General features: G+C 39.1%; 1 protein-coding gene across 1 annotated transcript in view; it reads left to right on the top strand.

The window, feature by feature from the left end:
- The first annotated feature begins 2386 nt into the window (after positions 1–2386).
- LOC133309339 (protein WEAK CHLOROPLAST MOVEMENT UNDER BLUE LIGHT 1-like) overlaps positions 2387–16610 on the top strand; it is a 30061-nt gene continuing 15837 nt past the window's right edge. Inside the window, exons 1-3 of the mRNA XM_061510100.1 lie at positions 2387–3088; positions 3146–3612; positions 4063–4282. Of these exons, the coding sequence (XP_061366084.1) occupies positions 2387–3088; positions 3146–3612; positions 4063–4282 (1389 nt within the window). The remainder of the gene's footprint in view (positions 3089–3145; positions 3613–4062; positions 4283–16610) is intronic.

Raw genomic sequence — 16610 nt, 5'->3', positions numbered from 1 at the left:
TAAAGAAACTCCGACGCTTAAGTCAATATCAATGCGAGGTATTAGTTGTAGTTAATTGGAATAATGATATCGTACATGGGTTTGTTCCCCCTATATTTATAGTAAGCTTTGAGCCGCCCTTTGTAGGCGGCATACCTTCTTATTGGTTGTTGTGAGTTGGTGCCTTTCTATTTATTTCCTTGGTGATCAAGTCTAGACAATAGCCTGTCTTCTTAGAGTAGTGGCAAGCTGGAGATGTCTTTCCTGTGTTGGCCCTTATACGCGGTGGACCTCAGCTAGTTACTACGACTTTCCTTAGTCTTTAAGTTATATAAGGCGATTTAACATGGTAGCCTGCACAATGCTTGGTGTGTGCATTTTGCGTAATGAGATCATTGCGCCTTCGTGGATCCTTTTTGGGCTTTTAACTTTATGGGCCTATATATTATCCATATCAAGGCTCAAATTTTAGGTACCTTTTTTTTTCTTTTCAAGCCACTTACGTGAGTAGCTTATCAATATGAATTTGTATAATTAGAGATGTTTGAACAATTTAACGTACCTGGAGTTGTTTTCACAGGTTTCAGGTTGAACTTTCCAACTCATCTTGCATGAGTAGATCTTGCATAAGTGAGTTGGAGAGCTAGTGAGTCAACTAATCTTAAATTGAAAAAATAAAAAACTTAAAAAACGACAGATATTTACCACAAGTTTGAAAAAGTAGGGTAAAATTCATTTAAAATGACCTTTATTTCTAAAGTGAAGATGTGTTATTATTCATTAATTAAGGGATTGACAATTGTCCCCATAGAATATTGCGATGCAAAAACAACTGAAATTTATTAAAAAAATAAATGAAGAAAATAGAGTCGCTATCAATTTTGCTTAATTTTTAAACAAATCGAGATGTTATTTTTATTTTATAAAATGATCTTTGAAAATTGGGATCAAACTTAGTAATGAAAAAATCATGTTAAGCAATGACTTCTGTAACTGAAAAAGGGAAAGTGAATTGAGTTTTCATAATCCTATAAAAAAATGGTTTTTTTTTGACGAGAATGATTTCTAACAATCTTTGCGATCGAGAAATGAATTAACAAGATAAAGAACCCATTCATAATAATGAAAACAACCAAAAGCAATAGATAAATGATCCAATATAAAACTTGAAATGATAAAATAAATTGTTGTATTGTAAAGAGAAAGGGTTAAAAGAGTGCAAACACTATTTAATTGGTTCAGCCACCAACAAATTGTGACCTACATCTAGTCATTGAGCAAGCCATCTAAGATTTGTTCCACTATGTATCAAGCTTCAATTGGTACTTGAAAAACTATTACAAATCATCAAGGTTTCAGGACTTTGGCAACCTTGCATCAACACCATCAAATATATAGGTATATATCCACCTGTTTCGGATGGCCCAACAACATAGCAGCCCAAAAATCCAAGCCCAAATCTCTTATCCATGTCAGCCCTACCAACTCTCAGCCCCCAACCCCGAACGCAGTGACACTCCCTAGGAGAGACACTAAAATGTCTCATCTTGGGATTCTAGCCCCTAAGGAGACCGCCCCAGGTACCATAAGAGGAAACCGCCCTTTGTCATATGCTGACATCACCAGGCAAAGGGATGCATCACTGATATCATAGCAGTGACTGCCACCCCCAGCAGCATCTGCCACCCCTAGCAGATCCCAAGGAGGGTTGACCTCCTCCTCACCAACCCATACGAGATCACCATCACCTTTTCCTATAAATAGCCCGCCAAGGGCACACAAAGAGGTATCTCATGTATCGTTATTATGCCCATTTGTATTAAGTCACACTCATACACACACTAAACCCTCCATTGTTATCTGCTTGCATCATACTTGGAATAGTGCTTGCTAGCTTGGTCTTTACCTTCGCTAGAAGTATCATCCATATAGTGACATCATCCCCAAAGGGAACATAGTGGGCTTATAGATCCCAACGGTACATTGGCACCGTCTGTGGGAAACTATAAACTTCTATTCTCATTCTCCTACCTAAGATCTACAGGAGGCATTTCACATTCTGACAGCTAAACATGGCTGTCACGACAAGAAGAGCAGAATAGACTAGAGTCATTACCCCTGAAGGTCATGCGTAAATAGTTCATTCCAACTCCCCACCATCCATGCATTAAGCCCAGCTGAACAAGCAGCCGACGAGGCTCTCCCCCCGGTGCTACAATCTGTTTTCCTACAGTTACCAGCAGCTAATGCTAGAGTAGCACAGTTGAATCGTCACGTAGTCCAAGGAGAGAACTTAATCCCAACTCAACCCCCACCGCCAGGAGTTCATTTCAGAATGTCACTCCCTGCCGCTGGCCCACAAACTATCCCACCAGCCAATCATCAACAATCGGCCCGAAGTCAACTGATGGCTATGTATAATGATCATCGAGTCCCTGTGGTCACCTCATATCCCCCTGGACCTTACACTCACAACGTCGCTGCCCCTTACCCCCCACCATTCCCTACTGGTTTTCCATTCCACGGTTACGCAATACCGCCTCATAATGCAGTCGTTCCACAACCTCAAGGATCATGTATGTTTCCAGGCCCACCACAATATGGCGCCCAACAAGCCCCAGCCTTCTCTTACTCTGCAGAAGCCTTTCAAGCACCTCACCCACCGCCAGACTTACACGGTCGTAACCCGAACTTACGAGTAACACCCGCTAATACCTCGAGACGCAACAAACCCTTGACTGATAGCCTGCGCCTAACGCTCACACCTCTCGGTTTCAAAGGACCGTCTAATATAACGATGTATGTGGGCGACACTAATCCCTTTGAATGGATCCAAAAGTTCGAAGCAGCAATGACCCTTCATGGCGAGATAGATCTCTTTACGTGCTGGACCTTCCCTACACTCCTCGGCGGGAGAGCATTGACGTGGTACACCACTCTGCCAACCGAGAGTATTGCGTCCTGGGATGATTTGGCGAGTAAGTTTCATACCCATTTCGCAACAAGCCACCCAATGCCCAAATCTGTCCATTCCCTTGAAAAAATTTGCCAGCAGTCAGGGGAACCCCTCAGATCCTTTTTGGACCGCTTCGACAAAGAGGCTCTTCAGGTACAAGGCTTAGACCCTAAAGTATAGGTGCATATACTCTTGTCAGGCTTGCAATAGAGGGCGTTCGCATATGAGCTCGCCCGCCACGAAATTACCGACCTTGAAGAGGACAAGAAAAAAGGTCAAGAATTCATGCGAATTGAAGAGTATAAGGGGAGTAGAGCAGATGACTCCCATAACCGAGAGAAGAAAGCTAATAAAAAAGATCACGTTGATGAAGAGAGGAAAAGCCACGAAACATCCAAATATTCCAGCCGCCCTTTAGGGCGTGATACCCCAAGACGCCAATCACACAACATCCTGCAAATTGAATACAAAGAGCGCAAGAGTAACCCACAACACCAACAGCCAGCCAGAGAAATCATTGTATACTGCAAATTCCACCGTAGCAACGACCATAACACCGAAGAATGTAGATCTCTCAAGGATGAGATTGATGCGCTTATCAAAAGAGGAGCCCAAAGGCAGACAAATAATTCTGGGCGTGAAATTAGTTCTGATAGGTGTCGCCGCGAACGCAGAAGGTCACCAGAAAGGAGAAGAACCAGCCAATTTGACTACAGGCCTCGCCGTGAACGTAACCGAAGAGAAAGCTCCCCAAGAGACCGCAGGGTCTAAACCGGCCCTAACAATAATGAAGGACGTGAAGAAGGTGACGAAGACTCGGCTGTCATCAAGCACGGAGTAATAAACATGATCGTAGGTGGATTGAGTGACGGTGGAGAAACAACGAACGCCAGAAAGAAACATTTGAAATAGTGTTTGGCGGTGTCTGGTAAAATCATCAACAAAGCAAAAGTCAGTGGGGACCCCACCAAGCCTAAAATCGTTTGGGACAGCAATGATTTGGGCGACGTCCTACCCGGACATGATGACCCACTAGTCATCCAAGCAATAATAGCTAATTTTGGCGTAAATCGAGTGTTTGTTGACCATGGCAGCTCTGCTCACATCTTATTTTTACCTTGTTTTAGGGCATTAGAGTTTACGATCAATGACTTAACCCCTGTTGTTGGTGAACTGTCAAGTTTCAAAGCAACAGTCACCAAGCCCCTCGGCATGATAAATCTGCGCTTATCAATGGGAACACCACCCACTTCAAGGTCAGCTGACATCCAGTTCTTAGTGCTTGACACTCAATCAGCATACAACGCTATTCTGGGCAGGAGGATGTTTGCCGCTTTTGAGGCGAGCGTATCTCACCCACATTTAGCGATGAAATTCGTAGCCAGGGACAATAAAGTCGCAACGGTAAAAGGAGACCAAACAGTAGCCAGGAGCTGCTACAACATATCTTTGAAACCAACGACTAGGGTTACCTTCAAAGACTTACCAGCGCCCCAACTGATAACAACCCAGGTAATTGAAGAAAGCCCTAGCAGGAATAGAAAGGAACTTGACCAGTGTTTTCTTGTAGAATTTGACGCAAGGGACGACCCTCGGGTGGAACATTCCAGGCCCACGCCAGACAGAGTGTTAGAATATGTCGTTTTGGGCGATGCAGACCACCAGACAACCACCATTGGGGCGATAATTAACTTATAACTCAAGAACACACCTTTAACAAAGACTCAAAGTTAGAACTCAAGAACACAACTCAAAGATGGGATTTTTCAAGAAAAAGCTTCAAGAAACTTACACTAAAACTTAAGGAAACAAGCACCAAAGGAGTGTTCTTCTAAGAGAACTCAAAACATCATCTCCAAGGCATGAACATGCTCCAAAATCGCTGTTGTTTGGGGAGGGATTCACCACAAAAATTTGGCTTCAAAGAACAAAAATATTATGTTCTTGAAGAGGAGGATGAGAGGAACAAGTTTTGTGAAGGAAGTTTGGTGATTTGATGAAGTTTTGGTGGTGGAATCTTAGAGAGAAGGTGGAGAAATTTTGAAAACTCAAACTTAGAGAGAGAGGGGGCTGCTAGGGTGCTGATCAGAAATGAGGGGAAGGGTCCCTTATGTTTTTAGGGTTTATGCCATGTCATTAAGTTACTTTCTGTCATTTAGTGACACCCAGTATAATTTTTCTTTGAACTGTTATCAAATTTTTACCCAAAAATCTCCAAGATCTCAACTTTAAGTAATTAATATTAAGTTTGTTTAATTAATATATTTCTAACTCAAAAATCTAATTAATAACTCACAGATACACTTACTGTTGTTTAACTACACTGTAGTCTTTACGAGTATCCTTAACTGTACTCGGACTTCATAACTTTCTTAATTTTTATATCATTGGTCTAATTATGACTTGTTTGGCATATATTGAACTTCCTTTGCATTTTCTCATCTTTTTCCCATTCCGGAATTCTACCGGCTGGTTCTGCAGCAGTACAAAATATCGGCAGAAGTGACTTTTTCAAAATACCCCAATATGGGTATCAAACTTCATCAAATCATATACTAACCTCATCTATGATAATCATAACATCAAAATAGCTCTCTAACTCAAATTTTCTCAAGTGGAGCTATTCTACTGATTGTTACTGCGTCAATAGTAAAAAATAACAGATGAAAATCCATCTGTGTAAAATACCCTCAATATGGATATCAAACTTCTGAGAATTTCATCCTCATTCCATTTATAATAATTATATCCTTAGAATAATCCTCTATCTCAGATTCCCTAATTAGTAGGGTTAGTCAAATACCTATTACTGCCACAACAGTATCAACTATTAGGTCAAAACTCACTTTCTCAGAATACCACCAATATGGGTGTCAATCTTTACAGGATTGAATTCTAAACTCATCTATGATATTGATATCATTATAATAACTCTCTAACTCAGACTCGCATAATTAGGGTGATTCTACTATCTATTGCTGCATCAGCAGTCAAAATTAACAGGCAGAAATCCACCTGTTTAAAATGAGGCCAACAAAATAGTATACTCCCCTTTGGACATAATGCACATACCAAGGTTTAAACTAAGGTTAAAGCCTCAGATGAATCAATCAATGAGCACAAACTAGCTTAAGAGATCACCGTAATAATTTTATTACAAACAAGCTTATAATTAAAACACACAATAACCCTCTTTGGGCATGCATGAAATAACAAGAAATAGTCCTCAAATTTACAAAAAATTTACATGACAAATAAATCTATCTCACTTTAGTGATAATACCTATAGTAATTCGTAGAAACTCTTCAAAATCTTACCCAAAATCATGATACATTCCACAAGAAGGTGAAACACCCTCACTGATCATGAATTTAAATACTTTAGCCAATAAAAATAAAAATAAAAAATTTGCACTTAAATAGTTCAAGCACAAGCATACAACTCAATGAATAAAAAAATATTCTATAAATTATACATTTTCATTTCTTATAATTTGACATAGTCAATAACTCAATAATGGCATGATTGTTTTTTATGGTAAAAATAATTGATTGATATACACAATGCAACAAAATTAAATTTGGGCAACAACAAAATAATTTATATATCATAAACCCCCCTTTGGGCAGGGAATATCATATACAAATATTTTACATCACATAAAGATTTAAATGACAAGGAGAATTACATACAATTATAAAAATTCATCCCCTTTGGGCGGAAATTTTTTTAAATTATATATATTTCTCCATAATACCATATGCAATTTAAAATAATTTATCCCCTTTGGGTAGATAAATACTTTTAAATTACGTAATCTTATCAATAATTTCTTCATGCAATTTCCCAAATTATTATATGTAACAACCCCCTTTGGCCAGATAATTAACTTATAATAATTCAATATAATAGATCGACGACAATGCCCAAAAACATGAAACACTTAACAACATAAAACACTTCACAACATGTGTTTCCAAAAATCATATTGCATTTGTCAATCCAGCAAATTTTGCCAAAAAAAAAAAGTTCAACATTTAATATTAAAGTAGTATAAGACAAAAAATACTAATTATGCTTAAGTAGGAGAAAATTATACATAATTGTCTAAAATTTATCCCCTTTGGGCAGATAAATTTTATAAATTATATATCTCTATAATTCCAACATAAAGGTATCACAAATAAGAATTATAACTAATGTCACACCCTTTATGTGATCCAAAATTTTCATTAGTTCAATATGCAAAATGTAACCTAACCATTTAGGTGATTATGGGTTCAATTACCATTTCATGCAATTTTTTTTGATTTCTTTAATTGCCAACAACATATTCCAAATGACACAAGGGTCCAATAATATGGAAGTCCAATTTATAGTCTAATAACAACATCAAATGTGAATCAAAATTCAATTTACACAATCCCAAATGAGAGATATTAAAGCACGAACTAGTAACATTCCACAAAAGTGAAATAATCCAAAAATCAAAAGTTGCATAGTTCCCATAAAAACCAAAATGATCAATTCACGTTAACTAATTAAATATTGGAACAACAACATACCAGTTTCAAAAATTTTAAAACTTAAACACTACATGAATAGTACTAAGATCCAAAAAAATTTAAAATGTAGAGGCTCAATCAAAAGTTTCATCTTACGTTGAAAAGAGAGATCCAATCGAATGGAAAATTATAATTCATTGATTTCACAACACCAAGTGTTTCACTAAAACCCAAATATGAAACTGCAACAGAAAGACTTAATAGATTTCAAGAATCACTAAATAGTAATACGCAAATCTGAATACTATAATTCATGCTAACGATTCAAAATATTTTGGAAATCGAAATCAGTCAAAACAAACTAATAAATACTGCCGGTAATGCCACTGATTTTCCGAAAACAATAACAACTAACTTCGTGCTAGTTGAAATAGTACACATAGAAGACATTAACTAAGAAAATAATTTACGTTAGCATTGAGTAAAATAATTCATCAGAATTCAAAAAATGCACCATTCTGAAAGTGTATTCCACAAAAGACGCACAGTCAAAAAATGTCCTCAAAAGTACAAAGTTTATGAATTGTGGGACCTACCCATGTAAAAATATTTCGTATAAGTGACGTAAATAATTCCAGACACATGTGCGATGAATATAAAATTCAAAAAATTATACTTAATGCCCCTTTACTAATAACTAATAAATGTTAAAACTAACTCATCTGTGGGGTTCAAAAATAAATATAAGTATTCATGCTAAGGTGAATAAAGCTATGAAACATTATTATTCACAATATCAGAAAAATTTCAAAACAGTAAATGAAACCAAAAGTGGGTCCAATTCACACTAAAAAAATACCAATATTAGAAAATGAGGACCAAAATATCGGAACACTAAGCCCATGTAAGTGTGAAAACAATGAAACTAACTCATTAATACAACAATGCAATACCGCAATAAGGCTTTCACATACAGTACCGTATAAACAATGCCAATTACAAAATCTAAATTAGTCAGCCAATTAATACCACAAAAATAACATTTAAGTTTATTCAAATACAAAATAACAAGGAAACCAAGGGTAAGACTTTAGTACTACAAACAAAGTATTTGCACATAGAAATTAATTGGTGAGCAGCATAACTGTGCAAAGACAATAATAGTATAATAGTAATACACTCATTAAAGTGAAATCATAAATTAATTCACTAATAAAGCCACAATTAGGCACAATTTTTGGCTCTCCAAATTCATGCAAACAAAACTTGAATAATTGTTTCATGAAAATCAAAACTTTCAAAATTGGAAATTTTCACAAAAAACAAAAGCAACCCACATCATAGTGTTAGCAAGTTCATTGAAACTAAAACATCATGTTCATGAAACAATTTTGTTGAAACCAAAATAATTCTCTAGACAAGAACAATGAATCAGAATTCAAACCTTGAACCTATGATGCACGGATACGGACACGGGACACGACACGACACGCTGACACGTTAATTCTAAAAAATGTCATATTTTGACACGTTGGGACACGTTTTGATATTAAATAAAATTTTTAATATATATAATATAATTTATATTTAATAGATATAAGAGTCCATAATAAGTCATATAACCAATCAAATATTTAAATTTCATAACATAAATATTAATATAAATAATTCTTCGTACTTTGTTAATTTTTCATGTCAAATTTCATAACAGAAAAAAATTAATTTATAAATTATTTCTTTTATATTTAGTTAACAAAATAAAATTGAGATTTAAAATGTTACCAATTTTTTTTTTTTGAGATTAAAAAAAAACGTGCCCGAGCGTTGACCGAATGTCGAAAAAAGTTGTCTGCGTGTCCGAAAAACATGTCAGAACGTGTCAGAGAGTTGACCGTGTGTCCCCAAATGTTGACCGCGTGTCGGACGCGTGTCCATGTCGGACACGTGTCCGACACGCAAATTTTTTAAAAGGTTGCGTGTCGTGCTTTGCTGCCATGAACAGTGTCACGACACTAAACAAAATTGAAATACACACCCTCCATTATTATAAATAAAACAAAATAATTCCATAAAAAATATATAATGCAGCGAAAAAATTGCAAAAATATATCTACTGTTCACAAATATTCCAAGGATCAAACAATTAAATTTTTGTGAATTTTGGCTTAAAATTAACATGTAATAAAATCTGAATAGCACATATTCATGAAATAAAATAAAAATTTGCTTGAATTGTATATTGGACAAATACCACATACAGGGTATTCGACAGTTCAAATCGAAACATATATATATACACAGTGCAACAATTGAAATCTTATATATTTATATATGTGCCATAACCAATTCATGTAAAACAAGACGACAATTTGTAAGCATATATATATATATATATATAATATTTAAACAATTCGAATGCCAATAAATATATTCAGTGCAACAAATTGAATGCCAATCGAGACTACAATATGTAACAAACAGTGTAACAATGCAATTCACGAAAAAGGTTCTGGTTGAGACAATAAGAATTGGTTGCAATTGTATTCAAAGTGATTGCAATACGGATCCAGACGGAACAGAGACAATTTATTCAACAACCCAGATTTAAAAAATAAAAAAGCAATAAATTATGGGTCTTATAATCATACATGCCTTGCTCTGATACCAAATGTGAGAGATTTTCAAATAATAATTCAACACAAAGATCGAAACATGCATGATAGATAAAACACCATATATCAATTTTATTCTAAAAGGATTTTGTGTACTTGATTGGGGCATCTTATCTACTAAGGGAAAAAACCTTGTTACACGGCTAGAATCTTCCTATCTATGACATATTCCAAAATGGCAGCCTTCTGCAATGGGAGCATAACGATTCATAAGGCTTAATCCCAATATAAATACGCTAGAGAGGGGACATAGCAAAATCCTAATCAGCAGTGTGTCTGATGAGTCCACCCATCTCAGAAGCCCAATCAAACACTAATGCCTACATTGTGCTGCCCAACTAGGCCCTATATCAAAAGTCCAACTCCACATGATCACAATGGGCTTTTCACAATAAATTAAATTGGAATATTCTTTAACCAGATTATTTTGAAAAATACAAAAGCATTAATTAATATTGTTCACATATAAAATTTCTAACATGATAAAGATTGTTGTAACACCCCGTGTATACTCGGAATATTAACATTACATCGTATTAAGCGGTGCTTAATTAAAAATGCGGAATATTCTTTTTCTTTTCAATTATGACGTCATTATCAATTACCAACTTAATTACTTAATCAATTTCTTAAAATAACGCCTGTATATAAATTGCAATAAGACATCTACTGAAACACCTCAATATATAAATAAAGTATGTATCTAAATCACGATATTACATCACGTAATCCGGACCATATCCTGATACATTATTACAACTCCAAAAGACTCAAGACATAAACAAGACATAACAATACTATGTGTCATGGACAATCCCCATGCTCACCAAATAAACATAGTCAACAACCAGCCTCAACACAAAACTCCATAAACATAACTGAAGCTATAAGCATATAAACAACATGGAAATCCAGCATCCAATCATGGCAGCATAATATAACAGCAATCTAACTCAGCTCCGACCTCCTGCCGCCTGAGGTCTCAACATTACCTGACCCTGAAATAAGCATTCCCCAAACGTGGGGTGAGATCTCTAAAACAAGAAATCTCAGTAAGACAAGGGGTCCTCAAGGATCTTCCACCCCAAGCTCACTTACATGTGCAATATAAGTTCTAAAAGCATTTATATCATTATCAGTTCTAAAACTATGTAGTGCAACAGATATATATGACATGTGTGTAATCATTATCTACTGGCCAGAGAAATGTAGGAATACGTCTATTCCCTACATGTAGTACAAGGAACACCGCTTGCACCTCACCTACAACCTCACCCTCTTGTATGTTCTACATACTCAGGCTTACCGTATAGGTGGAACACCTCTATGCATATCAACAAGGCACTAACATACAATAGCTCAACAACATTTCCAAAACATCAAAAGCATGTAACACAGCATGCATATACCATATCCCCAAGGGACATGGTGGAACCACAACATGGCTAAACTGAGGACACGAAAGCTTACCTCTAAGCTAGCTATCCAATGCCACAAGCTCAAAGTCCAATCACAACAGATCACAATCTGATATGGACCAAATATAAATCAATAACATGTACCACATGCATACAAATTAAAGACAACGCCTTTTCATTACGTTTTCAAGTCTTAAAGCTTCTAACAAAGCCACAAGCCCTTAATCCCGTGATTCTGGCTTAATCCAATACATACAGAAGTTCATCTTCATCAAACTAGGGTCCACAAACCCCCAATAGCCTACTGTACACACAGCACAACTACTGTTCTGCGAAATCCCAGAATATCCGGATATTCCACGGGACCATATCCGGATATGCAATATCCGGATATCTCACTGTACATATCCGGATATGCAATATCCGGATATCCAGAATCCCATATCCGGATATCTAATATCCGAATGTCCAAATCCCATATCCGGATATCACATATCCGGATATTGTTCGGGCACATATCAGGATATTTCACGACAGAATGCAGAAACTGCATTTTGTGAAGATATCCTTCCAAGGTTGGGTTTTTACCGATTTTAAACACCTAAACATGCATTTCTAGGTGTGTTTGACCAACCCCAACATTAAGTTATCATCTTTTAACCTTTACATGCATCAAGGTTCCATTTTTAAGCTTAAAGACTCAAGATCAAAGGTGATAAAGCTTACCAAAGCTCAAACTCAGAAAAAGGTTGCTCTTGGAGCTCACACAACAGCTCCAAGGTTCTGACTTCAAGGGTGCACGAAAATGCCTTCACAAATGTTGGTTCTTTCTCACCAAAGGTCACCACTTGGACATCAAAATGCCATGACTATGGCTTTCAACACCCAAACCACCCAAAACCAGCACCCTCACCCACACACAGAGGATGGAAACTCAGAATACACCCTCACACTTCCTCACCATGCATGTTCTTAAGTGTATACAAGCTCAAAGAGGGAAGAAATCAAGTAAAGGTGACAACTTGAGTTCAAAAATGGTGAAAGGAGGCAATGGAACAGTAAACCACCCTCAGCCCACCAAGTGCTTCACGTAGGAATTCTGGTATGCCTAGGGTTATGTGCTAAAATGCATATGTATAGTCACTTAGCCAATTAACACACAGTATTAACTTTAATTCCTACGCTTAGAATTTTAATCCCAAACTTTGGATTATGAAACTACATAATTTTATAAGATTTATCATATTTTTCTTATAATTTTCTGAGCACCTTTCTGGTACGCGCTTTTCAAGGCCAGTACCGGTTTCTAGCACCAGTTCTCATTATTTGGACTTGAAACTCGTTTTACAAGTCCTACATATTATTCTAGTAATTAACATGCACTTACTTTAATTTTCCGGGATACTTTTTCGGCACGCATTTATACCGACTAGCAGAACCAGGATCTGCACTTTTCTTCCGAAAAGCGACTTTCAGCATTCTAACCCACTTATTATGATTATTAAGCCTCATAAATAATTATTAGGGTCAATTATGGAATCATTTCCTAATTTTTGCATAATTAATTAATTAAATACCTTAATTAACGGTGCAGGTTCTTACATTCACCCCACCTTTTTAGGATTTTGACCTCAAAATCAGAAACATACGTGGTCGAAACTCGGGGTACTGCCGGAGAAGCTCGTCCTCACGCTCCCAAGTACACTCCTCAGGAGTTCTTCCGGTCTACTGCACCTTGACCATTGGAATGATCTTGCTCCTCAGCTACTTCTCGCCACGATCGAGAATTTTGAGTGGTCCGACGGGAGTCTTCAGGTTCTCCCGAACCTCCACATCATCCGGTTGCACCACGTGCGAAGGATCTGCTATGTACTTCTGAAGCTGAGACACGTGAAACACGTCGTGGATGTTAGCCAGGTTCGAAGGCAAGGCAAGGCAAGGCAAGGCAAGGCAAGGCAACAGGTCCTACTCTACCAAGGATCTGGTATGGCCCAATATATCGCGGGCTCAGCTTCCTTACTCTGAGTGCCCGACCAACACCGGTGACAGGTGACATCTCACAAACACGTGCTCACCCTCACTGAACTCCAGCGGACGATGCTTGACATCAAAGTAGCTCTTCTGGCGATTCTGCGCCTGCTTCAACTTTTCACGGATCATCTGGATCTGCAAGGTGGTATCTTAGACAAAGTCCAAGCCAAAAAGCTCATTGTCCCCAACCTCAGACCAACAAGTAGGAGTCCGACACCTCCTACCATACCGTGCTTCGTAGGGCGCCATGCTCAGGCTAGCATGAAAGCTGTTGTTGTAAGAAAACTCAACCAACGGAAGGTACCTATCCCATGCCGAGCCCTGCTCCAACGTGCAAGCTCGCAACATGTCCTCTAAGGTCTGGATGGTCCTCTCAGTCTGAGGGTGATAGCGGTACTCAATCTCAACTGCGTACCAAAAGCCTCCTACAGCGCCTCCCAGAACCGAGATGTGAACTTCGGGTCCCTATCACTAATGATACTCTCGGGCACCCCGTGAAGCCTCACAATCTCGCGGACATAAAGCTTGGCCAACTGCTCTGTAGTGAAGCTCACCTTCACTGGAAGAAAATGGGCAGACTTCGTCAGTCTGTCCACAATGACCCAAATAGAGTCACAACCCGCCTGAGTCTTCGGCAATCCCACCACGAAGTCCATGGAAATACCTTCCCACTTCCACTGTGGTACTTCAAGAGGTTGAAGTTCACCAGACGGTCTCTGATGCTCAATCTTCACCTTCTGGCAAACCAAACACTTGGACACAAAGATAGCAACATCTTTCTTCATGCCCGGCCACCAGAAGTTCTTCTTCAAGTCTTGATACATCTTAGTAGCACCAGGGTGGATAGAAACCTGACCCTTATGGCCTTTTGCCATAACCTCTTCTGTCAACGGGCCTCGAGGAACTACAATCCTCTGCTGAAACAAAAGCAATCCATCATCATTCCATGACACACCGTCTTGGTTCTTCACATAATCCAGACACTCTCTCTGAACTTGTGCCTCTTTAATCTTTTCTAGCAGCTCGTTCACAACATCTGATGCTTCCAACCCGAGAAGTACACTCTCACACGGAGCGGTCACTGCCAAGTTTCAGAACTTCTCAACCACATCAAAGTTACCAAGTAACAAACTGGATGAGCTACTGGATTTCTGACTCAAAGCATCAGCTACCACATTGGCCTTGCCAGCATGATACCTTAGCTCGAAGTCGTAGTCCTTTATGAACTCCATCCATCTCCTCTGCCTCATGTTCAACTCCTTCTGGTCGAACAGGTACTTCAAACTCTTGTGGTCACTAAACACCACAAACCTCAAACCAAAAAGATAATGCCTCCAAATCTTGAAAGCAAACACAATAACAGCCAACTCCAAGTCATGAGTAGGATAGTTCTCCTCATGAGGTTTCAACTGCCTCGAAGCATAGGCAATCACTTTGCCCAACTGCATCAACACACAACCTAGCCCCTTCCCGGAGGCGTCGGTGTAAAGCTCAATCTCAAGCGCAGAATCAGGAAGGACCAACACAGGAGCAGTAGTCAGTCTCTCCTTCAACTCCTGAAAACAGACCTCACACTCGTGAGTCCACACAAATGGAGTCTCCTTCCGAGTAAGGCGAGTCAATGGCAAAACCATGGTGGAGAATCCCTTGATGAACCTCCGATAGTAACCTGCCAAACCCAGAAAGCTCCTCACTTCCGTAACTGTCTTGGGTCTCTCCCAATCCAGCACAACCTCAATCTTGTTTGGATCCACTGCAACTCCCTCAGCAGAAATAACATGCCCAAGAAACTTCACAGACTTGAGCCAGAACTCACATTTGGAAGGCTTTGCATACAACTTCTTCTCCTTTAGCACTTGCAGAACAGTTCTTAAATGTTCCACATGCTCTTCCTCCATCTTGGAGTAAATCAAAATATCGTCAATGAAGACGATCACAAACTGATCCAGGTACGGCTGGAAAATCCGGTTCATGTAATCTATGAACACAGCAGGTGCATTGGTGAGACCGAACGGAATCACCAAGTACTCAAAATGACCATATCTCGAGCGAAATGCGGTCTTCGGGACATCCTCCGGCTTCACCCGAATCTGATGGTATCCGGACCGGAGATCAATCTTGGAATACACACAAGCACCCCTGAGCTGATCCAACAGATTATCAATCCGAGGAAGGGGATACTTGTTCTTGATTGTCACCTTGTTCAGCTGCCTGTAGTCGGTGCACAATCGCATTGTCCCATCCTTCTTCTTCACAAAGATAACCGGTGCTCCCCAAGGAGACACACTCGGTCTAATAAAATCTTTCGCTGAAAGATCCTCAATATGCTTCTTCAGCTCTGCCAACTCCGGTGGCGACATCCGGTATGGAGCTAAAGAAATCGGCCCCACACCAGGCAACAGGTCTATGGAAAACTCTATCTCCCTCTGTGGCGGAAACTCAGGAATCTCCTCAGGAAACACCTCGAGGAACTCCCTCACCACAGGAATGCCAGTGATGTCCTCCTGTGTCCCACTCACCAAACCACCCAACATGACATATCCAAATGCCCCTGCTCTCAAGGCTCTCCTAGCCTGCAGCAACGAAATGTACGGCGAGAAACTGGCTGTGGAATCACACGGAGACAACACCACACGCTTGGCACAACAGTCAATCATCACACAATTTCTGGACAGCCAATCCATGCCCAGAATAACCTCCAAGTTGGCCATCGGCAATCCTATCAGATCTACCGAGAACTCACGGCCATCCCACTGAAACGCTACATCGCGATGAACAGTGGTCGCATCACACTTTTCTCCGGTGGTGGTGGTAACCTGAATCGGTGGAGAAAGCACATCAATAGACAACTCAAGCCCCACATCAATCGGGGTTGCAACAAAAGAATGCGTAGCCCCAGAGTCAAACAAGACATCAACATGTGAACCACCAATCGTAACAGTACCTCTGACAAGGTTCAGAGCTCGATCCGACTGCTGACGATCCAGAGTACAAAATCTCCCAGAAGATGGTGGCACTGCTGGTGCCGAAGCAGGTGGAAGGGGAACC

This window comes from Gastrolobium bilobum, unplaced genomic scaffold (genome assembly GCF_033153095.1).
Source record: "Gastrolobium bilobum isolate Gb01-03AN ecotype WA unplaced genomic scaffold, APGP_CSIRO_Gbil_v1 utg37294, whole genome shotgun sequence".
Lineage (NCBI taxonomy): Eukaryota > Viridiplantae > Streptophyta > Magnoliopsida > Fabales > Fabaceae > Gastrolobium > Gastrolobium bilobum.
Note: the sequence above shows the minus strand (reverse complement) of the source record. Positions and strands in the feature narration are given on the sequence as shown.